The sequence below is a fragment of the Sorex fumeus genome, unplaced genomic scaffold, assembly GCF_029834395.1.
Source record: "Sorex fumeus unplaced genomic scaffold, SorFum_2.1 ptg000169l, whole genome shotgun sequence".
NCBI classification, from domain to species: Eukaryota; Metazoa; Chordata; class Mammalia; order Eulipotyphla; family Soricidae; genus Sorex; species Sorex fumeus.
Window position 1 is genome coordinate 6,661,680 of NW_026606226.1, and position 27,299 is coordinate 6,688,978.

Sequence of the window (27,299 nt, forward strand, 5' to 3'; positions counted from 1 at the left end):
CAGGTAAGGCGCTTGCCTTGCCTGGGGTTGACCTAGGTACGATTCCCAGCATCCCATATGGTCCCCTGAGCCCACCAGGGGTGATCCCTGAGCTCAGAGCTGGGAGTAAGCCCTGTGCACTGCTGAGTGTGGCCTAGAAAACAAAACCCAAAAAAAGAACAATTGCATGTTTGCTGTTATAAGTGGTTCTTAAGTGTCTGGATAGGGGACCATCTATTGGCTGTATCAGAGATGGAGCCTTGAAAGATTTCCAAGAGTCCATGCAGAACTGAAGAACGCTAGGAAGGGAAAGGAAAGGAAGGGGACTAAGTGAGGAGCTGGGGCAGCAGAGGGAGGGCGAGCTTGAGACAGAAAAGGAACTGGCAGTGGGCCTAGACTGGCAGATTCACAGGGGATGTTCGGGGCTGGATGGCAGGATGGATGGATAGCTGGCTGGCCGGCTGGCTGGCTAAAAATAAAAGAGAAAACCTGAGTACTAGGATGTTTTCCTTTTTAAAATGAAGAATTGACCCAGCAATTTTATTTGTGCTGGCTGAACTGGTGACACCAGGGACTGGGAGCCAGAATTCCATTGACGTCAGCAAGAGCAGATTTAAGTCCACAGCGGAACGCTCCCTCACCCTGATAGATAGGGCTGGTCATTGAATCAGAAAATGTTCTGAGTTGCCTGCTCGTTAGTCTCTTCAGAAGGTTGCTTTGCCCAGGTCTGTTTCAGCCTTGAATCACTCGGGTGTTTCTCGCCAGGGAAGGAGGCATTTCCCTTGCCATGCTAGAGGCATGGAGCTTACGTCTGCCTGGACGGCCCTGGTTGTTGAGTCAGGCACCCTCATTCGTGCAGACTATTTAGGACAATACTCTGGCGTTTCGCTTTATTACAGACATTATGGCATGGGTTTGGGTAAGCACCCGTTCAGTTATGTCTCGCGATTCAGTCTGATCTTCCCTATGTTTGAGTGTGGCTACACACGTCACCCACTCGCTGTTCTCTTCCACAAAGACAGTCAACGGGATCTTTCTCTTTCCCAGCAACAATACAACATGACAGATTTGAAATGCCACAATCATTTTAAATGAGAAATTTTCAGTACTTCACATATCCTATTAGAAACGACACATTCAAGCCTACTTGTTCTTCTCATTGGTTAGTTAATTAGTTACTGTTTTCTGGTATCCACATCCAGTGGTGTCCAGGAACAGACCTGTGCTGACGGTAAGATGAGGCTTGTTGTGCCTGGCGAGAGATAAAACTCAGGGCCTCACTCTTTGTAGAAATAAGCCCTCCTGCTTGCATGGTCTTCCTGGGGTGTGTGTGTATGTGTGTTGGCAGGGCTGGGAGCTACTCAAGTGGTCGAGCATATGCAATGATGGTTGTGGCCTTTATAAAAATAAACATCCTAACTCAGAAGACATACTCTGTGAGCAAATTCTGACTACATTACAACTTGATATAAAATAATCGTGTGACCTTGGAAAGGATACTTAACCTGTGTGCCTCAGTTTCCTCATTTGCAATAAATTAATATTTATGTAAATAAAAAATAATTGTGTAATAAAGAAATGAGTCCATAATATGTTTATAGGATTTTTGCAATTTGCAAAGAATTGCCAAGGAAAAATGTCATTTTGTACTCTAACATATCATATGTCTTCTTTTTATGGGTGATATGTTTTTACAAATAGACATATTTGAAAACCCTTCACTAATTTTTTTCATCTACCAATCTAAGGAATCATGGCATGACTATAGTTAAGGAAAAATTAAAACATGAATTTATTAAAAAAAAAACCCTAAAATTCAAAATATTTTCATCCCAGCTCAGAGGTATATATGTAGGATTTTTTTTCCTTCCTTCATCTTCCTTCATCTTCTGGAAGAAATCAGTGGCTGTATAATTCGAAGATGGATAATGCTGTTAGAGATCACAAAGAGAATCTGTGGAGAAAAGGAAACTCGTCTTCTAACAGAAGATTTTCTCCAGTGCCCACTTTTAATGATACATGCTTTTTTTTTTCCTATTTATTGGGTCACACCCAGTGACACTCAGGGGCCACTCCTGGCTCTGCACTCAGGAATCACTCCTGATGGTGCTCAGGGACCATATGGGATGCTGGGAATCGAACCTGGGTCGGCCGTGTGCAAGGCAAAAACCCTACCCACTGTGCTATCATCACTCCAGCCCCGATACACGCATTCTTCTCTCTTTATGTTGGATTCCCACCTTGCTTCCAGCTTTGCACGCCTCCATTGGTTGGACTTGCAGGAACCCTGCTGTTTCTCATGTGTGTCTTCGAGGTCTCCTTTCTCTCTCCAAGCCCTTGAGCTGTCAGCAGTTGAAGAGAAGCAGATCTCTGTTGATCACTGAGAGTGGAGCCTTTCAGAGCTGTGTAGGCCCAGCACATGGCAGGACGCTGCCCGTCTCAGAGGGCAGGAGGCTGCCAACTCAAATGCCACGTCTGTGTGACATTTACAGAAAAGGGCTGGCTGCGGAGAGCCTGCAGGTACTTCATGTAGCTTGGCAGTCACCAGGCCAGCTTTGCATGGGCAGCCTCAGAAATCACAGTCAGGCATTACTACATCACATCCCGTTGGAAGCTGTTGTGACTACTTGTTCTTGGGAGGGGTGGCTAAAACTCGGGAATAACCACAGTGGTTAAGAATTCAGGCTCTGTGGGGCGGGAGCCATAGCACAGAGGGTGGGGTGTTTGCCTTGCATGCGGCTGACCCAGGTTTAATTCCCAGCATCCCATAGGGTCCCCTGAGTACCACCAGGAGTAATTCCTGAGTGCAGAGCCAGGAGTAACCCCTGTGCATCACTGGGTGTGACCCCCCCAAAACAAAATTCAGACTCTGGAGTTCAGGAGATGGCCAAAAGTCTGGAGTGTCTGTGTCACATGTGAGAGCTGTAGTCTCCGTCCCAGCACAGTACGGTCCCTCAACACTAAACCTGGAGTAGCCTCTATCACTGCTGAACATGTCCTCAGAACCCATCTGCCCCCTGATGAGGGAGGGTGGAATTCAGACTCTGGAATTAAATCTGGATTTGACTGGATTTGATTCTGAAATCAGTCACTTACTTTGTGACACCACTCCCCGCCTCCCCCCCCCCCCCAAGCAAGTTAATCTACTCAGCCTCCAGTTTCTCACCTCGAATACAAGGATAACAATGTCATTTTTCTCATAGGGTTATTGGATAGAATGAATAATGTATTTATAAGTACAAGCACGTTCTTGGTGCCTATCCAATAGTAACTGTTCAGTAAGTCTGTGGCACTTTCCACATTCTTTAAAGAAGATGAGAAATTTAGAATCTAGCAATAAGCAGATACTTCATAACCACCCTCCCCTGCCTCCCCCCTGCCCCCCAAAGAAATGACTCAGCACTGGCTTGTGTGTGGACCCACTTGGATGTGGATGGGCCTAGCTGGAATGCCTTGAATGGAAACATCAGAGGTTTCCTTCACCTTTCTAGGACGACCCAGAGCTAATGTCACGGTCCTTTGAGCATTTGACATCTCTGTCATTTTCTCAGATGCAGAATTCATTTAGAGGTTGGGACTGGAGAGACAGTACAGTGGGTAAGGCACTTGTCCTGCGTGATTTCCCAGCACCCCAAATGGTCCTGCAGGCCCCACCACGAGTGAGGCCTGAGCACAGAGCCAGGAATAAGCCCTGGGAACAGCCAGGTGTGGCCCCACAACAAAAAAGAAATCATTTAGGTGTTAAGAATTATTTCAGGACCAGGGCTGTGACTTGGTGGTAGAGCACAACAGCACATGTGTGAGACTCTTGGTACTGCCACCACCACCAATAATAACTTTATATCAGTAATAGAAGTCCCATGTTTGGCCTGGAACTTTTTTTTTTCTTTTTGGGTCACACCCGGCAATGCACAGGGATCACTCCTGGCTCTGCACTCAGGAATTACCCCTGACGTTGCTCAGGGGAACATATGGGATGCTGGGAATCGAACCCGGGTTGGCTGCGTGCAAGGCAAATGCCCTACTCGCTGTGCTATCGCTCCAGCCCCTTGACCTGGAACTTTTTATCTGGTACTGTCTAATGCAGAGTGAAGACCTAGAGCTTAGGAAAACGATCTTTTTTGGTGAGGCAGCAAGGTACTTGGTCTAAAGTGTTTTATCACAATCTAGCAGGTACATTACAGACTTCTCTGTGATGTATTTATAAGAGAGAATCTTCAAGATCCCATTTAGTTTATTTCCTTCAGCCACTCTCAGTACCAAGGTAAATTCTATCAGATAATAAAACTCATCTCTTTTCTTTTTGTATCCCCCTTATTTTTCAGATCTTCGAAGCTGCTACGGGCATTCTATGTTCCCTTCCTGTCAGATCAGTATACTGTGTATGCAAATTACACCATCCTCAAACTCAGGAAAGCAAAGCCAACCAGGAAGAAAACCGGAGGTTAGCAGCAGGCCCGTGATCCCGGCCGACAACCGTCCAGTGACCTGGTTCTACTTACGTGACTCCCTCAAGTCATCACTTTGTAACGTTTGTAATAAAGACCTCTGACACGAAGACTGGAATCTGTGTGCTTTGGGCCGGTCAAGTCACTCACAGCCACTTTTTTGCCTGTGTATTCTGCATGCAAACTAGGCAAAGAAAGCCCTGCAGTCCTGGTCAATTGAAGCCCCGAAGTCCAGTGGTTGCTCCACATCTCATTGTTTTCCTGGTGTTCCATCATTTACGAGACCAGAGAAGAGCAGGACCAACTTACAGAAAGAATGGAAAATCCCTCTCCTGGATGCCGTTAAGCTCTTCCCCACACTCTGGCCTGGCATCTAAGCACGCCTCTCGCCTCTCCAGGGCCATATGGGTTTCTCCACCAAAGCTTTTTGGCAGGTCCGAGCAGACCTTGTTCAAATCCTAGTGCTGAAATGAGAGTGGCCTTGTTGCCAGCCTTCATGTCCTCTCATCTCCACCATGGCTACACTTCCCAAAAACCCTTCACAGGACTGGCTTCTGTCCTGGAGATGTCTCAGGAAGAAGGGAGCCACGTGACGAAGTATGGCTGGGGGCTGGCGTTACAGAAGATGCCTCATTTTCAGTTTATTTACTTTATAGGAAACTATAACTCTATGGATTATTTTTCACCCCCAAGTTTCAGTATGCTGTTTCTTGACTTCAAGACTTTCCTGTACCAAGGAATCAGCAGATCTGACTCAAAGTAGAGAACATGTTTGGAGAAAATTAATTCCATCAGTCAGTCGATGTGAAAAATAGCTCAGTTTTAAGTAATATACTCTGAGTTCCTTCCTGAGGAAATTAAGAATTCTCCACACACACACACCTTTTTAATTTTGTTTTTTAACAACCCAGTTTATAGCACATATTTATAGCACATAGTTTTGAGTTCCATATTGCAAAGCACATCCTGCATCAGGCAATTCTGGTCAAATAGAAAAATAATAATGACCTAATTAAAATATGGTCAATACATATGATTTCCTTGCCTTTACATCCAGTGTTCCAAGTGTTTATAAGGCAGTTTTGCAAGATCTCAGAGCCATGACATAACATGAGGGAGACAAAGTAGGTGGTTTTGCGCCTAGGGACCTTGTGGTATTGGGTATCAAATTCGGGGCTCCTGCATACGAAACTTGTACTCATGTCACCTGTCTGGCCCCAAGGTAGGTAGTCTTTATCCCCATTTTTCAGACGAGGAGACTGAGACTAAGGAAGGTGGTAACATGACCTCCCCCAGGTTCCACCGCCCACATGAGTGCTGGGACTAGCTTCTCATCTAGTGCTCATCCACATTCCTCACTCGGCTGGGAAAACATCCCTGGAAAGAATGATGAGATTGGCCAGAGACACAAGTACGGTTTCTCCTGGAAAGCAGACTTTCCTCTGACCTCTTCTGAATTCTTCAGCCCCTCTGGTCTGCCTGTGGGCGAGGTCATCCGCAATGCAACTCGCCCGAGAAAGCAGCACTTCTGTCTGGAAGTCTCACTCCTTAATAGCCATGCAAGATCCAGTGCCAGCACCACTCCATGATCAATCTGGGTCCAGGTGCCTTATTCCCCTCCAGGTGAGTGTGTCAAGTCTCTGCAGAGACGAGGGGCCCATTTTCCTTTCCATCTTTCATTTGAAAAGAGAAGGGCTTTTTGATCGGCACCAGTGCCAAGTAAGAAGAAAGACGGGGGTCAGGGGATTGTCCGTGAAATACTTCCCCACACCTACAGTTATATTAACCGTACTTCACAGTGGTTAAAACTCTCTAGTTTTCTGCGAAAGAAAATCAGCGTATATGAGGCCAGAAAGATGGTACAGGAGGGAAGGCAGATTGCCTTGCATGGGGCTGCAGTGGCTGCAACTCTGGTTCCAATCTCAGCACCACATATGGGCCGTGAGCACCATCAGGGGTCGCTCCTGAGCACAGAGCCAGGAATGGTCCCTGAGCATCACTGGGTGTGACCCAACACATTCCCCCTCCCCTACCCAGCACACACATCCAAGTAGAGAATCTAGTAATGGAGGCCCGTGATGGGTTTTCTCCTAAAATGTGCCACTTCCTTGATCTATGAATGCTGATCTATTTTGATCAGCTTGCTATTTTGCATGTCTTTTTTTTTTTTAAATGGCCTGGGCTGGGGCTCTATGTTCCAAGGGCTGGAGCATGTGCTTTGTATGCCGAGGGCCCTGTTTCCAACCTGGCCTGAGTATCCCTGCACAGTGAGCTGGGAGTAGCCCCAGCACTTTCAGGCGTGCCCTTCCCCCAGACATACACACACACTTTAAAAAAAAACAAAAAACACCTTTGGAGCTAATGTTAGTACTATTATAATATGTGACCCAAACTGTGATGATTGATCCAGGCATTTCTTGGGAATGCTTCACTTCTCTCACTTTTAAAACCTGATTCTGGGTGTCTCTCTTCCACATCCATTTTGAGTGTGAGCGCGACCCATTGCAGAACACTGTGGAGAATGCTGTAGGTAAAGTCATAAAAACTGTTTTCATTGCGAAGGTGTCTTTCATGTGAGATTAGATCAATTTAAGAAATTTCATTTCTTAAATTTAAGAAATTCTCTACCTCCACACTACACAAGGTGAGCCTCTGGGAGCAGGGCTCTGGTGGGTGGGGCAGAAAGAGCGTCAGCAGTCTTGGCCGGATGGCTTTGATTCTGCAGAAAATCATTGTTAGGCCGGAAAGAACGCCCTGCTTGCTGTGGGCATAGTCGCCAAGGTCCAAACTTCCCCGTAGACGTGGCACGAGGCGCAGCAGATTCTGCGCCGTGGCCTGTGACGGTGAGCTTCGTGTGGGAGAGGATCGTCACCAGCTCAGGCCTCTCTGGTCTGGAGATCAGGAGCAGCCCTACCGAAAACGTGATGTTTCCGGCCCAGACTATGTGGTAGCATCGGTTATCAAGGTTGACGTGCCGTCTAGTGGGTGTCTATTTTAGCCTCTTGAAATAACCTCTGAAAATTGAAGCCCATACATTTTGCCGTTGAATTCAACTTTAGAAACATTAGACTCGTCTTCAACCCAGGTGGCTCTGGATGCCAACTGCTTATTTGGGACATTTTTCCAGTTGGGAGGTCTGGGAAAGAACCTTAAAATTCTCACGTGCTTCTATAACATGAGGTCTGGGATGACCATTGGGCAGAGCACCAATAGTAATCTTTGATTGTGTTTTGCATTTCGTGGGATTTATTAAAATAAGAATTAGCTGTGAGTGCACTGTCTTCTGGATAATGGCACAGCTCTGCTTTCAATTTAGTTCATTTTATTTTCTCTGGAGAGCAAAGGAGGCACAATTCAATCAGGCAAATTAAAGCGCATGTGTTAATTCATTCTTACACTTCTACATAAAATGCCTTGGATAAATGGATAAAAGAACGTGTGCTCAGCTTAATGCTTTTGCAACTGAAGAATTAGACTTTGTATGGCATTGCTGCATTTCAGAGGCTCCTTGGTGTTTCTTTAAATCTGAATGAATACTGCCTTTAATTTTCCCCATATCTATAACCATGTGATCATACAAATAAAATCAGAAACCAGTGCAGTGTGGAAGCAAGTGTTACCCCATACATTTGTCTTACTGAGTCTTGTACTTTATGTCATGTGTCAGTGTTTACAAGACCAACTTACTGTATTTTCGGTGAAAGAAAAAGTTGAATAAACACTTGGTGGTTTGATTTGCCGTTTCTTTCTTTTTTCTGGGGGGAGTGAGGGTGGGAAGGGATAGGGCTTCAGAGCTCCCCAAGAGGAGAGGCCCCAGGAACGCATGGAAAAACGCTGTGATGGGAACTCAAAAAAGGATCACCAGAAATTTAACTCCTAAATGAAAAAGTTTCATTAATTTCTACTTGTGTAAAGAGTTTGGAATAAAGACCCATGAGGCAGCCATCAATCTATACCTGAAGCTATATATACCATCAAGCTATACCTGGGGGCCCCTCCTGGTAGTTCTCAGCCAATCAGGCCAGTCATTCAATGTAAGACCCCAGAGCATGTAGAGCTGCTTGGCCCTGTGATACTGGGGGGTGGCTTGGGTCACCCCCGTGGTGCTCAGGAGCCTCTAAGGCTGCAACCAGCAATGCCTGGAGCACTGTGAGGTGCCAGGGACCAAACCAGAGCAGACTGCGTTACCCCTGTGCTATCTCACTGGCTCCAGCTTTCCTTTTCTTAAGATGATATCTGCCAGCCTGGAGCGATAGCACAGCGGGTAGGGTGTTTGTCTTGCACGCAGCTGACCCGGGTTCAATTCCCAGCATCCCATATGGTCCCCTGAGCACCACCAGGAGTAATTCCTGAGTGCATAGCCAGGAGTAACCCCTGTGCATCACCAGCTGTGGCCCAAAAAGAAAAAAAATGATATTTGCTATTTTGCTTTAAACTTTAACTCTCTGGTGTAGGGACAAGATTTGAGTCAGTGGCATCTGTGGAATATAAAGTAACAGAATGGCTAACCCAAGAATAGCTGAGATAAGTACCAGGAGGTTTGCTCATGGCTTGGAAGCAGACCTCACATGCTAGGGGAAAAGGCAGCTCAGATAGAGAAGGGACCACCAAGTAAAGGGTGTTTGGAGGACCTGCTTGGGATGGGAGATGCGTGCTGAAAGTAGACTATAGACCGAACATGATGGCCACTCAGTATCTCTATTGCAAACCACAACACCCAAAAAGGAGAGAGAGGACAAAAGGAATGCCCTGCCACAGAGGCAGGGTGGGGTGGGGGTGGTGGGAGGTAGAGAATGGGCACTGGTGGAGGTTGGGTACTCGATCATTGTATGACTGAAATGCAAGCACGAAAGTTTGTAAGTTTATAACTACCGTAAGTCTATAACTGTACCTCATGGTGATTCTCTAATAAAAAATTTAAAAAAGAAACTAAAAAAAAAAAAGATTTGAATCAGTGGTAAAGCTCATATCAAACATGTGTAAAGCCCTGGATTCAGTCCCTGAACTCTGTGAATCCAATATCCATAGCAATGAGGACCTAGGAATACTATACAACTATTTTCACCTTATCAGTGTTTATCAGCAGCAAGAAAATGTTTCTATGATTTAAATTCCTAATGCCGCTCTATACTTTTCAATTTATAGCCAGAAACTTCTCATAACCGTCTGATTTTATACATTATCAGTTCTCTTCCCTTAAGACCTCAAGTAGGGGCCAGAGCCATAGTACAGCTGGTAGGGCGTTTGCCTTACATGTGGCTGACCAGGGTTCAATCCCCGGCATCCCATATTGTCCCCCAAGCACCGCCAGGAGTAAAACTGAGTGCAGAGTCAGGAGTAACCCCTGAGCATCACTGGGTGACCCTAAAAGAAGAAAAATTTTAAAAAAACCGAATAGCCTTGAAACTTTATTTCTCCTGAGTTGTTTTTTAAAAGGATGTCCTCGTCAATACAGTTTCATTTTGGGAAATGGTCACTGGCCTCTGCAATTTCTCTCTGTCTCAAACGTCATCCACGCTGTTAGTCTTCCTCGACAGTCTGCTTTGAGCTTCCCCATCTCTAAAGCCTTTCTGGACTTCAGATCCTGATGCGAACTGACTTTTCTGAACACTTGGGGTAGCTAATATCTGAACTCATGTCATAGGGCCTTATCAACCAGTCTATTGCGAATACTGTTACTTCTTCTAGGAGCGAAGACAACATCATTCTGTCTATGCCCAGTCCTTCACAATTGGGTTCTCTACATGTTGTTGACAATGAAGAAGGGAAAATGAAACAGAAACCCACAGCTTTTATACAGCTGTTCCTTTCAATTAGCCCATTTCTGGACCACAAAAAAATATAACGAGTCTTAAGTCCGAAATCGCCCCCCAAAGAGCAATTTGGAAGATGTGGATGAGCCTCAGTACTATGTATTTTAGCAATTCTGAGCACTCCCGATGGTACTCAGGGGGACTGTGGGATGTTGGGGGCTGAACCTGGGCCTCCTGCATCGAAACATGAGCTCACCATTTGAGTTATCTCCCTAGCCCCCAAGATTTTTCCATTTTCTTCTAGCTTCTGAAACTGTTCTCAAGTTTCATACTTGTAAATGCAGGTATAAACAGGAGCGATAGTTCAGCGGGGACGGCATTTTGCTTGTATGCGGCCAACCTGGTTTCTATCCTCAGCACCCCTTAATAGCCCCCCGAACCTGCCAGGAGTAATTCCTGAGTGCAGAGCCAGGATTAACCCCTGAGCACCACTGGGTGTGGCACAAAAATGAAAAATTAAAAGGCTTAACGGTTCAAGCAGCTGAAAGGTTGTGTGAACAAAGATAAACTGGAGCAAGGATTTATCACAGACCATAGACAGTAAAAGTTCAGCCATTATCTGCCTAATGAAGGTTCTCTTTGATCTCCCTTTGCCTGCCTAACAGCACTTGACAAGTCGGCCCTTAGCTTGTTAATGTCTTTTTAAACTTTGGTCTCAGCTTGCTGAAGGCAGAGGGTCTGCTTTTTTGTTCTGTTTGCTCATTGTCTCAGCAGCGTAATACTCAAAACACAGGAGGAAATGAATCTTCCAGAGCAGTGACGCAGTGAAGCAGCTAATGCTACGCAAATCACCTGGGAACACTTTGAAAACTTGCCAGATCTCCTGAGAACCCTTTGAAAAGTTGCCAGGCTGGGGATGCAATTCAGTGGACGTGTGTCTGCCCGGCACTCGGGAAGCTCTGGGTTCAATCCCCAGCACCGCAATAGCACTGTAGCTCTGTAGCCCTGTCCTTCTGTTGTTCATCGATTTGCTCGAGCAGGTACCAGTAACATCTCCATTGTGAGACTGGTTGTTACTGTTTTTGGCATATTGAATACGTCATGGGTAGCTTGCCAGGCTTTGCCGTGTGGGCGGGATACTCTTGGTAGCTTGCCAGGCATTCCGAGAGGGACGGAGCAATTAAACCCAGGTCGGCCGCGTGCAAGGCAAACGCCCTACCCGCTGTGCTATCGTTCCAGCCCTAGCACCTCAGTAAATACATTAATTAATTAATTAATTCATAGCCACTATCTGACTGATCCACAGGAATTCTGAGTTGTGCTTAGAATGGGCCACCATTAAAATATATCTATATATTTTTCTAATACGACCACATTGAAGAGGGATGAGAATTAAATTGCAAAATGTTTGGTGTCTTTTTCCAGTTCTAATTTCTCTGAATATCTCAGGCCTCTGATGGGTCTCTTCCCTTCCCCCAGGCCCTGTTCTCTAGTTTTTTGCCCTGTGAAACCTTCCCAAACCCGACCTCGTCTCCTACTCCCTCTGGGCCCCCCCCCCCCCCCCTGGATACCAGTTAACTAATAGGATGCCAAAGTCCACTAGTGGGTGTTAATGATTGACCGTCGTCCTCATCCCGTTGAACGCTCACCTCATTCCATTGTCCTTCTCCTCCCTCATCCAAAGCGAGATTGCACAGACCTGGTAGCATTAGCTCTGGCTCTCTTGCAGTGCTCATTCAGGGTCGCACACGTTATTTTGTTTTATTTTTTTTAATTTTTTGCTTTTTGGGTCACACCTGGAGATGCTCAGGAGTTACTCCTGGCTCTGCCCTCAATAATTATTCCTGGCGGTGTTTGGGATATCATATGGGATGCTGGGAACCGAACCCATGGCAGTCACGTGCAAGGCAAAAGCCCTCTATGCTGTGCTATTGCTCCGGCCCCCCAAAGGATCTCATACTTTATTGGTGTGCACAGGGAGCGGACACGCTTTGCCACTGGGAGTCAGGCAACAGGAGTCAGCAGCACACACACCCCGGCCCCTGGCCTGCCCTTGGAACATGGGCTGGTGCTTGGGACTGAACTCGTCCTCCAACCCGCAACCCGCAAGGAAGGTGTTCTATCAGTGAGACACACCCCCTGCGCCTCAAATGTCTCAGTGCACAGGATTGCTAGCACATCTGGTGGGGGGAGAAAGATGAGAGGGAGTCCTGGCAGTTCAGATCCATCCGTGAGCCATTGCCTGTGTTTCTCTGGGTAGGAGAGTTTGAGCAAGCAGATTCAACCTTCAGCACACTGACCTTTCAGCTGCACTCTGTTTGGCATCGCTTGGCTCCCTCAGATAAGGACCTCTGGCGGTCCTGAGTAAGATAATGAGAAAAAGAAGTGTGTGTGTGTGTGTGTGTGTGTGTTGTGTGTGTGTGTGTGTGTGTGTTTTAAGACCTCCTGCTCTGCTCCAGACACTCTGGGGGTGCCTGCCTGGTACTTTGTGGCTTTCTTTGACACAAATCCAGTCGAGAGGTCTTTGTTATTGTAGCACTGCCACCCCCCACCCCTTGGACATGGGAACAAAGGTTAATCACATTTAGGGAGAAACAATCTGGAATATGTTCAGTCAACCAACAAGAAAAGGCCGTGGACCATTCAGAAGTTGGTCTTTTTTCTTGTCTCTGAGCTTCCCTGGTATTTCCTTGAATATGCTCTCCCCATTTTTTTTTTCTTGCCAGTGTCTGTGGAGCTATGTAGAACAAGGGTCTGGTTTTTCAGTCTCTATCTAGACAAGAATTTTATGAACAAAACAAAATAACTTTTTTCCTTTGGGGGGGGGATGTTTTTCTATAACCACCTTCTGACAGTCTGTGATTACTCGCGTTATTAAAAAAAATAGCACCAAAGTTTAACCCATGGTCATGTTTGCTGGTGTTTTTTGTTTTACCGCCAAGAGTCATTTGGAGAAAACTTTTCCAAGCTGACCTTGTCACAGAGCCAGCAGAGAGACAGACTCCGTGCCCAGCAGAGGGCAGACTGCTCTCACTTAAAACTGGCCACGTTCCTTTTCCTCCAAGCAAACTGCTTTCTGTATGGGTTGATGGGTCCAGTGTGAATAGAAATTTCTGAGTTGCATTTTTTCTCAGAATCTATATTTCTACACCGCACTCATATACTGCTATGATTGTAAATTTTTTCTGAAGAAAACCATGTCCTTAACCTATGGGGTCTGTATCTACTCCCAAATATTGATTCCCTGCTTGGAAGATAATCTGTAGGTCAGTTCTTTTGGATTAAGCCAATGCTAATTGGCACCAAGCTGCTTGTGTTTAGGGTAATAAAAGATAGGTACTGAGAGGAAGAAGCTGCTTATCCACATAGTTACTAGCCATTTTCCTATTTTTAAGTGTCCAAGGATGTTCACATCACATCATAAACAGAATTGTAACTTTGTCACTGCTACCTACCTTCTGAGGTCATTAAAAAGCAACCCAGAGAATGTGACTCTAGAAGATTCTCCCCTCTTTCAAAAGCTATCATATTATGTAAGTATAATGACTCAATGAAAGTTTAGAGATTTGAGCAGGCCCTCAGCCATTAGAAGATAACAAATCTCAGAATATCTTTGCTTGCTCTTTATGCGTAGGTCATTGAGTGAAATGCAAATATTTGCAGAAGAGAGTCCGTTTACATTTCAAGTGTAGGGTACCCACAAAGAAAGACTTCGTCCTTGACAGAAAAGTCCAGCTCTCTCTCTCTCTCTCTCTCTCTCTCTCTCTCTCTCTCTCTCTCTTTCTCTACTCTTTCTCTATCTATCTTTGTGGTGTGGAAGATCCAGTTTAGGGCTTCATACATGCAAGGCCTGTAAATCCTCCACCTCCACCCTTCCAGCCCCTCAGCTCTTTGATACAGGAGTTATCTTCTTTATATGTGACTTAAAGAGATACACTTTTATTTTTAATATAGTACCAGAGATCAAATCCAGCAACTCACACCTGCAATATATGTGCTATACTAATGAGGCTGGGTCCCAGCCCCCTATCCGCTCCTTGTTTGTGTGGGGAGGGAGAGGGGACGGGAGGGGGGTATGTTATATAGAAATTAGGGTAGGCCGAACGGTATCTAATCAAAGATGCTTAGAGACTCTCCTTTGAATTTAATCTTAGAATTCATAGGAAATGTACTGGGGGTTGTTTATATATTTTAATATTTTAATACTCTCTGATTAGATCTATCAAATTGAGGAACAATGTAACAGCTGACAGTCATTAAGCACTATGTTAGGAATGTTTCAAGTTCCTTCTTTTTTCACACAGTCCTTAAAACAATGACGTGAAGCCAATAACCACCATGGCCTTCTCTTTGAACAGGGGGAAGCTTCTATCAGACCGTAAATGTCTCACCAACGATCACCTGGTAGAAGGTTAAAGACCTGGTACTCCAGCCTGAGCAGTGGGACTCCAGACTCCCTTTATGGCCCTATCCCCCCCTTTCATGGCCTCTTGAACTCCGCAGCTCTTTATCTCCTTTTGTTTGGTTTGGTTTTTAATGCAGTGCAAGGGATCCCAACGAGATATGTGCTGTACCGATGAGGCCTGGTCCCAACCCCTTAGCGTCTCCTCTGGGGGGTGGGGGGGGGCGAGGAGGACGTTATGTAGAGATTAGAACAGCCAGAACAGTATCTAATCAAAGTGGTTACACATTTTTCACCACCTTTTTAATCTGCTCTTAGTCACTTAGCCTGGAAGTTGTTGCAGTGAGACAGTGTGAAGATAATACATTCAGTCTTCGTAGGGGGTTTTCTAGAACACTCTGGGCCCGAAGGTAATTTTAATCATGCAGCCAGATCTGAAAGGAGGTTGATTTCCTGAAGTCCTGGAAGCTAGTGAAAATTCCAGCTTCTGATTACAGTCCCAGCTGGAGTTCTGAGATCTGAGTGGTATGTCCAAGGGGGTCTTGGCAGCGGTCCTTTCTTATCCCCTTGACCTTTCTCTTAACTGTTCTGGACGAATCAAGAAAGGGAAGCAGGAGAGAATAACATCTGTCAGGAGACACCAAAGGAAAAGACTTCTAAAGGGACCAGGAATATTAAGTAATTACCGCTTTGGGGGAATCAAACCTCCATCTAGTTGGAGCCTAAGAAGCTGCCAACTTCTGGGGCTGGAGCCATAGCACAGCGGGTAGGGCATTTGCCTTGCATGCGGCCAATCGGGTTCAAATCCCAGCATCCCATATGGTCCCCTGAGCACTGCCAGGAATCATTCCTGAGTGCAGAGCCAGGAGTAACCCCTGAGCATCCCCAAGTGTGACCCCTCCCCCCCTCCCCAAAAAAAGAAGCTGCCAACTTCTTACCAGTTATACGGGCTGGGTCTAATACTGAATATGGTGCTCAGGAGTAACAAGAGAGGGGGAAAGCTGTAGCAAGGCTAGATGGGGACTAGCTGGCAGGAAGAGACTGTTTATTTACATCTCTGGATGCTGCTGGAGAGACCAGCCGTGGGGAGGCAGAGTCCAGTTCTCAGCATGGTAGCCAGCAGTTAAATGTTGGTTTGAGTCAGTAATCATTATCATGGTTACTCACTCAAAAGCCTAAATGCATTGTCATTTTTTTTCTAGATAGGGTTCTGAAACCAACAAAAAGACATTAGTTGAAAAATGGGTGAAATTTGAGTAAATATGGAGTTTATTAGCACTGTAGCACTGTCCTCCCATTGTTCATTGAGCGGGCACCAGTAACGTCTCCATTACTTGTTACTGTTTGGGATATATCAAATATGCCACAGGGAGCTTGCCAGGCTCTGCCATGTGGGTGGGATACTCTCAGTAGCTTGCCAGGCTCTCTGAGAGGGACAGAGGAATCGAACCCGGGTCAGCCGCGTGAAAGGCAAATGCGATCGCTCCAGCCCATGGAGTTTAGTAAATAGTAAAAAGCCAAGGATATATGGATGTGCTGTGCATTGCAAAAGACCCCTTGCATTTCTGTTCCCAGATGCCTCTCCCCGGTTACCTTCCCACAATCAACCAACATGATTAAACCACACAAGCTCAGAGATTGTTTTTACACACTCCTGTCTGTGCTTGCCAGACTCATATACCATATACCATTCTGGCCCTTATATTTTTGCTTTTTAAAACTTAAGCTATTTTAATATAGCTCATCGAGGAGCAATCTTATTACGTCCAAAGATTGTTCAGCTTAAATTACACCCCACAATTTCAATAACACTGTGTATCTTGCTTTTTCACTTCACACTTTAACAAAGGGTTTTTTGTTGAGCTGCGCGGAGCATCCGGCTAGATAAACCAGGGGTTCTGTCCTAAGAACATTAGAGCCTGTAATAGAACTCAGAGGCCTGAAAGAAAGGTCACCACGCCTGTTTGATCTCCAGGTTTGTTGTAGCTTGAATCTACCCTTTGTGGTTAGAGGAAGTACTAATTCTGACAGCAGTTCTTAGGGAATTGGGGGCCTGTTCACCTTTTTTGTGTTTGGCTTAAAGCGCCCAATTCAACGGGTGCTTGGTAATAAGTAACCACTTCTAACACGGGTGCCTTGCTTTTCATTTACACAACACTTTATGTGATGGATCTTATGTCTCACAACAAGTCCAGGAGAGAAGGAAGGTACAATTTACTCCCATTTTAGCGATGAGAAAACCCCTGGAAAGGCATGAGCCAGCTCTTCTGATTTATAGGTCTTCTGTAAATCGTGATTCCTTTCATCCTTTTACATTGGTTGGTCCCCTTTCTTGACTGACAAAGGAAAATTGATTGGAATGTTTTCCTGTTGGCTTTTTACTATTTCAGTCAATAGTAACTTGAATGACTAATATTTGAGGGCTACTTTTGTAGGTATGTGTGATTTTGAGGGCCCTACCCAGCTGTGCTCAGGGCTTCCTTCTGGCTCTGTGCTCAGGGATCACTCCTGCTGCAGCTTGGGGGATCATATGGGGAGCTGGGGATCAAAACTAGGTTGGCATTAGCAAGTTGACATTAGCAAGCAAAGCAAGTTCCCTAACTGCTATCCTATCTCTCTGGCCCTGAGGGCTGCTACTTTTTTCAAGCTCTAATCTAGGCATTTTATAGAAATAATATAATGTTGTCCTGTCCTGTCCTCCTGTTGTTCATCGATTTGCTCGAGCGGGCCCAGTAACGTCTCCATTGTGAGACTTCTGGTTACTGTGTTTGGCATATTGAATACTCTCGGTAGCATGCCAGGCTCTCCAAGAGGGGCGGAGGAATCGAACCCGGCTCGGCCAGGCTGGCTGCGCACAAGGCAGGCGCCCTATCGCTGTGCTGGAGTGATAGTACAGCGGGTAGGGCATTTGCCTTGCACACGGCCAACCCAGGTTCGATTCCTGGCATTCCATATGGTCCCCCAAGCACTGCCAGGAGTAATTCCTGAGTGCATGAGCCAGGAGTAACTCCTGAGCATTGCTGGGTGTGACCCAAAAAAGCAAAAAAAAAAAAAATATATATATATATATAAAATGTTAATGATGAAAAAAGTTAAAATTTACTTTCCCACTCTACAAATGCAGAAATCAAGATTTAGATTTGCCTAGGGCTGGAGAGATAGCACAGTGGTAGGGCATTTGTCTTGCATGCGGCTGACCAGGGTTCAATTCCTCCGTCCTTCTCAGAGAGCCGAGCAAGCTACTGAGAGTATCCTGCCTGCATGGCAGAGCCTGGCAAACTCCCCGTGGCATATTTGATATGCCAAAAACAGTAATGAGTCTCACAATGGAGATGTTACTGGTGCTTTATCAAATCAATGAACAATGGGCGAACAGTGCTATAATGCAGTGCTAGTCACACAAAAAATAGTTAAGTAGGTGTTTAGTCCTGTACTAAGTTCCTCCACACGTGAGGAGTTCCTTTTCCTTTCTGTATTTTTTTTTGTTTTTGTTTTTGTGTCACACCCGGCGATGCACAGGGGTTACTACTGGCTGTGGCTCTGCACTCAGGAATTACTCCTGGCGGTGTTCAAGGGACCATATGGGATGCTGGGAATTGAACCCAGGTCGGCCGCGTGCAAGGCAAACGCCCTACCAGCTGTGCTCCAGCCCCTCTCTTCTGCTTTATAATAAACTTTTCTACTCTCTTAAAAAAAAAAAGTAGTAGGTAAAGCTGAGATGTTCATCAATATATTACTGGTTTCATTCTACAGTCAGCTATTGTATATATTGCTTTGGATCAGAACAGATGAGATTCATTTCATTAATTTGCTCTTCTCAAGCAAAAGTTTGCCTTAGGAAACTATATATATATACATATATATACATATATACATATATATTTGAGGAAATAAAAAAATTTTATCATTGAATCACATAAAACATATAGTTTCGAAGTTGTTGGAACATTGTAGTCAGTCATACAATGTTCACAATGTTCCAACATCTGTCCCTTCATCAGAGTACATTTCTGGCCACCAAATGTCTCCAGTTTTTCTCCCCCCTGCCCCCAGCCTGTTTCTATGACAGGCACTTTCTTCTCTCTCTCTCTCTCTCTCTTTCTCTCTCTCTCTCTCTCTGCCCACCCCCCTTCTTTTAGGCTCTATTGTTAACAATAAGATAAGATAAGATAAAGGCCCTCCCGTTGATCGTTGATTTGCTCGAGCGGGCCCAGTAACGTCTCCATTGGAGACTTTGTTGTTACTGTGTCTGGCATATCGAATACTCTCGGTAGCTTGCCGGGCTCTCCCAGAGGGGTGGAGGAATCGAACTCGGGTCGGCCGTGTTGGCCGCTTGTAAGGCGAACGCCCTACCCGCTGTGCTATCGCTCAATACTGCTACTGAAAGGGGATCAACCATGTTATTGCCTCCATTCAGCCCCCAGTTCTTTTTTTTTTCCCTTTATTTTATTTTATTTTTTTAAAGTTGTAGATTTACAATTTTTTGTGCTTTGGTTTCAATTATACAATGATCAGATACCCATCCCTCCACCAGTGCCCATTTTCCACCACCATGGATAATATCCCTCCCACCCCCATCCCCCCATCCCCCCTGTCTCTGTGGCAGGGCAATCCCCTGTGTTCTCTCTCTCCTTTTGGGTGTTGTGGTCTGCAAAAGAGGCATTGAGTGGCAAACATGTTCAGTCCATAGTCTACTTTCGACATGCATCTCCCCTCCTGGGAGGATCCTCCAAACATCCTTTATTTGGTGCTCCCTTCTCTATCTGAACTGCCCTTTCCTCTAGGATACCCGGCTGGCCTCTAAGTTATGGAGTAATCCTCCTGGTGCTGATCTCAGCTATTCTTGGGTATTAATCTCATACTTTGTTACTTTATATCCCCCAGATGAATGCAATCTTTCTATGTCTATCCCTCTCTTTCTGACTCATTTCGCTTAGCATGATACTTTCCATATTGTACCACTTGTATGTAAAGTTCATGACTTCATCTTTTCTAAGAGCTACATAGTACTCCATTGTGTAGATGTACCAAAGTTTCTTTAACCAGTCATCTGTTCTTGGGCATTCAGGTTTCTTCCAGTTTCTGGCTATTGTAAAGAGTGCTGCAATGAACAAACAAGTGCAGATGTCACTTCGACTATACATTTTTGCCTCTCTGGGATATATTCCCAGGAGTGGTATTGCTGGGTCAAATGGGAGCTCAATTTCTAATTTCTTGAGAATCGTCCATACTGTTTTCCAGAAGGGCTGAACCAGTGGACATTCCCACCAACAGTGAAGGAGTGTCCCTTTCTCGCCACATCCACGCCAGCATCGGTTGCTTTTGTTCTTTTGAATGTGGGCCAGTCTCTGAGGTGTGAGATGGTATCTCATTGTGGTTTTGATCTGCATCTCCCTGATGATTAATGATGTAGAGCATTTTCTCATGTGCTTTTTTGCCATTCGGATTTCTTCTTTGAGAAAGTTTCTGTTCATTTTATTGCCCCATTTTTGGATGGGGTTGGATGTTTTCTTCTTGTGGAGTTTAACCAGTATTCTGTATATCCTGGATATCAACCCCTTGTCAGATGTGTATTCGGTGAATATCCTTTCCCATTCTGTAGACTGTCTTTGTATTTTGGTCACTGTTTCTTTGGAGGTGCAGAAGCTTCTTAGTTTAAGATAGTCCCATTTATCTATCTCTGTTTTCACTTGCTCGGCCAGTGGCGTGGCATCTTTGAAGATACCATTAGCTTCAATGTCATGGAGGGTTTTGCCAACTTTATCTTCAATGTACCTTATGGTTTCTGGTCTGATGTTGAGGTCTTTAATCCATTTTGATCTTACTTTTGTACATGGTGTTAGGCAGAGTTCTGAGCCTATTTTTTTGCATGTAGCCGTCCAGTGATGCCAACACAATTTATTAAAGAGGCTTTCCTTACTCCACTTCACATTACTTGCACCTTTATCAAAGATTAGATGAGCATATGATTGAGGAGAGATGTCAGTGTATTCAACCCTGTTCCATTGGTCTGCAGTTCTGCCTTTGTTCCAGTACCATGCTGTTTTAATTATTACTGCTTTGTAGTACAGTTTGAAGTTCAGGAGGTTGATTCCTCCCATTTTCTTTTTCCCAAGAATTGCTTTAGCTATTCGTGGGCAGCCCCCAGTTCTTGTCCAGAGTGATCATGTCCAGCTATTATGGTTATAGTGGTTCCTTCTCTGTCCTAACTGCCCTCCCTCCTCATGTGTGGAGAGCTTCCTACTATGGACTAGTCTTCCTGGCCCTTGTTTCTACTGTCTTTGGATATTATTCTCGTACTATAATTTTTTTTGTACTGGGGATTGAATCCAGGGGTGTGCGCGCGCGCGCACACACACACACACACACACACACACACACACGGCAAGTCCTGTACCACTGAGCCAGTGTCTTTTTGGGCGCCACAATAGCAATCTTCAGGGGCTCTTCACAACTTGGTGCTCAGAAGTCAAAGCCGGTGGTGCTTGGGGGAGAAAGATCAGGTAAAGCAAGGAGAGTGACAATCCAGGGCTGAATCTCACAGCTGCTTCTGCTAACTGTGGGACTCCAGGTGAGCAGCACTTCCTCTAAGACAACCATTCACAGCCACAAAAATAGAATTTAATAATTCTTCTCCTCCTCCTCTTCCTCCTTTTCCTTCTCCTCCTCCTCTATCTCCTCCTCTATCTCCTCCCTGCTCCCTCTTCCCTCCTCCTCCCTCCTCCTCCTCCTCCTCCTCCTCCTCCTCCTCCTCCTCCTTCTTCTTCTTTCTTTTTTTTGCTTTTTTTGGGTCACTCCTGGCAATGCTCAGGGGTTACTCCTGGCTTTACACTCAGGAATCTCTCCTGGCGGTGCTCATATGAGATGCCAGAGGCCGAACTCAGGTCGGCCCCATGCAAGGCAAATACCATACCCACTATCACTCTGGCCCCTAGGATTCAATTTAATTCTTCAGTACAGAGAAAAGAAAGAAAGTAAAAGTATTCAGGTGAAGTTGAGGGGATAACTCTTTGAATCTCACCAAAGACTGTGTTCATATCAGTTCAAGATGTCATCAATGCTGTGTTGAGGTTTACTACCGGCAGTGAATGAATGCAGGCCTGGAGACCACCAGTTCACTAGTCAACTTCTTCAGTGAACACAGTGAAGAAGTGGCGAAATGGGGCCGGAGAGATAGTACAGTGGGTAGGGTGCTTGCTTTGCATGTAGGCCAACCTGGATTCAATCTTGCACCCCATATGGTCCCCAGAACCTCACTAGAAGAGATCCCTGAGTGCAGAGCCAAGAGTCAGCCCTGAACACTGCTGAAGGAAGGAAGAGGAAAGCTTTCATGTGCCTCAGGAGTTCTGTTCACGATGGGCCGCCCACCACTTTCTCGTTGACCTCATCAATGGGCTGACATTTCTGGGCTTGCCCTGAGAGAAACTTCTACTCACTGGTCTCTTTCCCATACTCCACTGTCCAGGGTGAGTGTGGAACAGCTATGGCGCCAATCAGCGCTTGAAAGAACACCTGTTTGTGAAGCTCTGTGAACTCTGAGGAGGATGCAAGCTGAGACCTGAGGCCCGAGACCACACCAAGGCCTCTGAGGCATTTTCAGGAGGGAACATTTTCTGCAGGAATGTAGAACTACTACCAGTCCAGAGCTCAAGGCTGTTAGTCCGTCTGTCTGTGCATGGTCTCCGTATTCTTGTGCTTGGTTTGGGCAAGTCTTGTCCTGTCTCCCCTTGATTCTCTGGATGAGCAAACTTGATGTGGGAGTCGGAATGTAGTGTTTTGGTGCTAAGACAGTCACTCTGTCTCTGCTGGTTGTTCCCAGTCTCCGGTGTCAATTTGCCTATTGCCTCTGGGCTTTCCTGGTCATTGGAGTCTTGTGGTGTGTGTGGGACAGAGAGGAGATCAGAGGGAGCCGTAGAGAGTAGGATGTGGAAACAGTTTAGTGCCACAGTCCTGGAGTCCTGTATTTATAGTGTTGCGCTGACTTCCAGGAATCCAGGAAAAGAGAGACCATTTTAATCTGACCAAAAGATTAGCAGCGACAGAATTGCTGATTGTTAAGCAGTTGTCACTGTCATCTGCTTTTGCCGGACAGAGAAGCCCTCCTAAGGTTCATTGTCGATTTCCTCCAAACAGATGCTTGTTTGTGGACATGGGAATTATTTTCTTCCAGATGAAGCCTGGTTTTGGTTTTTGGGGTGATACCCAGCAATGCTTGGGGGTTGCTCCTGATGGTGCTCAAAGGACCATGATGTGTGCCGAGGATTGAATCTGGAGCTCCTGTATGCAAAGCATTTGTTCCACGGCTGGAGAGATAGTTCAACAGGTAGGGTGCTTGCCTTGCTGACCCGGTTTGTTATCTGGCACCACATATGGTCTCCAGAGCCCTGCCAGGAGTGACCCTGTCAGGAGAGCAATGCTGGGTATGGCCCCAAACACGCCCCCTCCCCCTGCCCTCCAGTAACTGTTCCAACCCTTTGAGTCATCCTCCTTTAAAATTCATTCATTCCTACTGTTATTGTATATTACAATCATCAGGGGTACATGGCAAAACGTCCTGCACCATCTGAAGAATTCCTCATTAGCAGGTCTGGAGTGGGGATCAGGGCATTTTAAAGAAGCATTTTAGGTGATTCTGAACAAATTGTCAGTAAATCAAATCACATTCCCCAAAAACTTGTCTTAGGTTTCATTTCAGCTTTCATTTGACCCATTTCATTTGACTTATTCGATATGCCAAACACAGTAACAACAAGTCTCAAAATGGAGACGTTACTGGGCTAGCTCGAGCAAATCAATGAACAATGGGAGGACAGTGTGACAGTGAAAGATCTCTGACTCCATCTTTCTTCCTTCCTTCCTTCCTTCCTTCCTTCCTTCCTTCCTTCCTTTTCTTTGGGGGGAGTCATACTTGGCAATGCACAGGGGTTACTCCTGGCTTTGCACTCAGGAATTACTCTGGCAGTGCTCGGGGGACCACATGGGATGCTGGAAATCAAATCTGGGTTGGCCAAGTGACAGGCAAACGCACTACCCGCTGTAGTATCGTTCCAGCCCTCTGAGTCCAGTTTCATACCTTTATAGTATAGCCACCCAGCACCCATCTGGTCCCAGTGCTGTTCCCATGATCTGATTATTCCCTTCTATCCTTTTCCTCCCCCCTCCTTCTGGCAGCCATCAGGTCTTGACACAGATTCTAAGAAAGGCTTCTGCTGTTTTTAGTTTGTAATTTTCTTCGGGTACTTTTATTCTGGGCTGGAGCGATAGCACAGCTGGTAGGGCGTTTGCCTTGCATGCGGCCAACCCAGGTTCGATTCCTCCATCCCTCTCAGAGAGCCTAGCAAGCTACCGAGAGTATTCCGCCCGCAAGGCAAAGCCTGGCAAGCTACCCGTGACGTATTTGATATGCCAAACACAGTAACAACAAGTCTCACTCACAATGGAGCGTTACTGGTGCTTGCTCGAGCAAATCGATGAACAACGGGAGGACAGTGCTACAGACAGTGCTACTTTTATTCTACAGATAAAAAGAAAGCCCTCTGACACCTTTTGCTCTCTGATTTATTTTGCTAAGTGTGATCACGTTAATATCCATCTACGTTGTTTTCAACAGCCTGACTTCATTGTTTTCAACAGCTAAGTAGTGCTTTGGTGCTAAGAAAGTCACTCGTCTCTTGCTGGCTGTTCTCAGTCTCCAGTATCAATTTGCCTGTTGCAAAGTGAAGTATTCCATCACTTCTTTATTCTGTCATCTGTGGACAGTTGGCCCAATTTTTGAAATAGTCTCCTTCTGCTGCAGTCTGTTCAATCACATTCTCTACTGAGGGCTTTATTAGCATCTCTTTGTTCATTGCTAGTCTTGTTCTCACTTCATCCCAGCAACTAGGGAGGGTTCCTGAGGCGGAGAGCTGCATTTTATTGAGGGTGAGGAGGTGGAGGGTCACAATGAGTCAGAGACAGAGGTAGGAATTCAACAGAATGGATGACTCTCAAACCAGGCAATTTTCTGGGACCTATTTTCTCAGCCTGTGATTTCATATTTAATCATAGCTATTCCTTGGGTGCCCACGTCATTGTGCTTGGGTAAGCAACGCATGTTTGAGTTTTAAACGGATGGCTTAGCATCAGTGTGGTGGGAATTTTTGTTAGCATATTATGGCTTGTCTAAGCTGGACCTACTATCTAGATAATAGTGTTCGTGGAACAGATTTAATGCGTTTCTCTCTGCTCTTGTTTCATTGATTGGTTCTGCAGATTTTTCACACAAAGTTGACTGCAATATATTTTTCTTCCCCAGGCCAATAGGAAAGCCCTCTGATCTACTGACTGGAAAAGCACTAGATCAAAAAGCCCAGGCTTCTATTTCTCAAACTTTAATCTTTCATTCTTTTCTGTCACTGTCACTGTCATTGTCCTCCCGTTGTTCATCGATTTGCTCGAGCTTTCTAAAGAAAAACAAATCTGAACTCAATTTAAATTAATGTTTAATAACAATGTTACTTGAATTTATAAAGTAGAGATATGTTATCCTTTTATTCATTCTTTTTGGGTTGTTTTTGGGTCACACCCAGCAGTTGTCAAGGCTTACTCCTGGCTCTGTGCTCAGGATATGGGGGCACATGCAAGGCCCTACTTGCTTTACTATCATTCCAGCCTATCTTTACCATTCTTATATAAAGAACCCCCAACTATACATTAACTGTACATCAAATTGCAAAATTAATAATATTCATTAATAGTATAATAAGTTAACATGACAATTTTTTTTTAACAAAATCATCCCTTGTACTGGGACTATGGCCCAGGCAAGCTAAGTTTTCTTTGAGATCAGTATGCCTGCGCCCCAGTCTAAAATATGCTGTTGCAATTTTCTCATGTCTTTTCTGATAGTGCAGTCTCAGGATGTCCTTTGCCTTCCATTTTGTGTATGAAAGTCTTATTCTGATTTTCAGTATACTTTTTTTCTCATTCTCCCACAACAATTAAAGACAGCATTGAAACACACATGCAAATATCTGAACTCACAGTTGGCAGTACTGGGTGACAAAGAGGTCGCCCAAATAATCCAGAATGTACTTTGAAATAAAAAGTGCTATCAAGGGCCAGGATGTGGCTTTGTGGTAAAGCCCATACTTTGCATGCAGGAGACCTGGGTTCAATACCCTGCTCCACAAAACAAAAGTTTTGGAAAAATATGTATAGCCAAAATGAAAACAGTGAAAGAATATAGAATATATCCACAGATCTGATTTGAGAAGTACCCTTCAGATTCACTGGACCCCAAAGTTTCACAACTGTCAACCCATCTACGAGAGCTTCCTTCCTTTCAGAAGCCACAAGTTTTGGGGAGGAAGAGTGCAGTTTTCTAAATGGCATTTAGTGATCATTTTTCACATAGAATTAGCATTTCAAAGCTTGAGATAACCGCACAGAGTTATCACTTTTTTTTTTTGCTTTTTTTTTTGGGTCGCACCCGGTGATACTCAAGGGTTACTCCTGGCTTTGCACTCAGGAATCACTCCTGGTGTTGCTCGGAGGGGACCTTATGGGATGTTGGGAATCGAACCCGGGTCTGCCACGTGCAAGGCAAACGCCCTACCCGCTGTGCTATTGCTCCAGCCCCTGGAGTTATCACTCTCAAGTGCCTGTGGTCCAAGACAAAAAGACAGGACATTCTGTACTGCCTTAACAATGAAATCACAAGTGAGAAGCAAGTTTTGTAAGAACTCTCATGCCTTCTCCCTCTCCCACTGCTGCCATGGAGGGCTCTTGGTGCTTGGGGGAAACGTTGGGGGCATGGGGGGGGGGGTCAAGTCTAACCTTTCTTGAACCGCCTTCACCTAATTTGGAAGACTTCAATCTTGCCCCACTTGTCCCGGTTTTACTTGATTGTTGTACTTACCAGAATGTTAAAGACTGAAAAATGGGAGGAAGAAAATACAACAGAAGGCGCCGTTCCAGTACCAAACTGAAAAGAAACACAAAAACAAGAGAACAGCATGTTTTCAACAGCTTGCATGGAGGAAGCGGAAAAAATATTGACTGGGGAGTTTGGACAGCACTGTTCATTTTCTCCAACCGCCCGCGTTATTTGTCTTAGAGAGCAGGAGCCAGACACAGTTCGGGCCCAAGGAAGGGGTAGGTGGAGGGCTTCGCTGGGGGCTTGAGTGAGGCTATTAAAGAAATGAGGACCTGGAGCCCCAGCGGCTCGGGGTCAGGACCAGGTCAGGGGAGGCGCCAAGTCCTAGTTTCCTCCTGGCTCCGAGCTGGGCTTCGTCTAGGTTCCACCCGAGTCCGAGTAGGACACAGATCGGATCATCCTTCCCAGCCGCACGAGCCGGATGAGCCACTGCACCTGTTTCTTCCGTCTGGGGAAAGGACATGGGAGCTCAATTCTCTTTCTAAGTCCGCTTTTCTTCTGGAGTTTACACCTACAGCCTCTACAACGAGGGCTGGGCGGGTGTCTCCACCAGCGTAGCAGAAACTCGGTCTCTCCGGGTCCAACGAACCGGAGCACCGGCCCTGACTCCGCCTCCTCACTCGCTGGGCGGGGCCTGAACGCAGGGCGGAGCCTGGAGGCTGGGCAGAGACTAAGAGCGGGGCGGGGCCTAGGCGCGGGGCGGGGCCCGAACGCGGGGCGGGGCCCGGGCACGAGGCGAAGCCTAAGTGTGGGGCGGGGCCTGGGCGCGGGGCGGGGCCCGGGCGCGGGGCGGGGCCCGG

The 27,299-nt window shown here is 45.8% G+C and overlaps 1 protein-coding gene and 1 long non-coding RNA gene across 2 annotated transcripts in view; one reads left to right on the forward strand and one right to left on the reverse strand.

Annotated features, from left to right (window-relative positions):
• ALG9 (ALG9 alpha-1,2-mannosyltransferase) overlaps positions 1 to 8,161 on the forward strand; it is an 80,695-nt gene extending 72,534 nt beyond the window's left edge. Inside the window, exon 15 of the mRNA XM_056107583.1 lies at positions 4,305 to 8,161. Coding sequence (XP_055963558.1) covers positions 4,305 to 4,428 — 124 coding nt within the window. The 3' untranslated portion in view covers positions 4,429 to 8,161. The remainder of the gene's footprint in view (positions 1 to 4,304) is intronic.
• On the reverse strand, positions 1,758 to 27,083 carry LOC130016880 (uncharacterized). Its single transcript, XR_008791280.1, has 3 exons — positions 26,935 to 27,083; positions 26,482 to 26,547; positions 1,758 to 1,933 (listed from the first exon to the last, which is right to left on the reverse strand). It is a non-coding gene; the product is annotated as an uncharacterized LOC130016880 (long non-coding RNA).
• Positions 27,084 to 27,299: the final 216 nt, after the last annotated feature.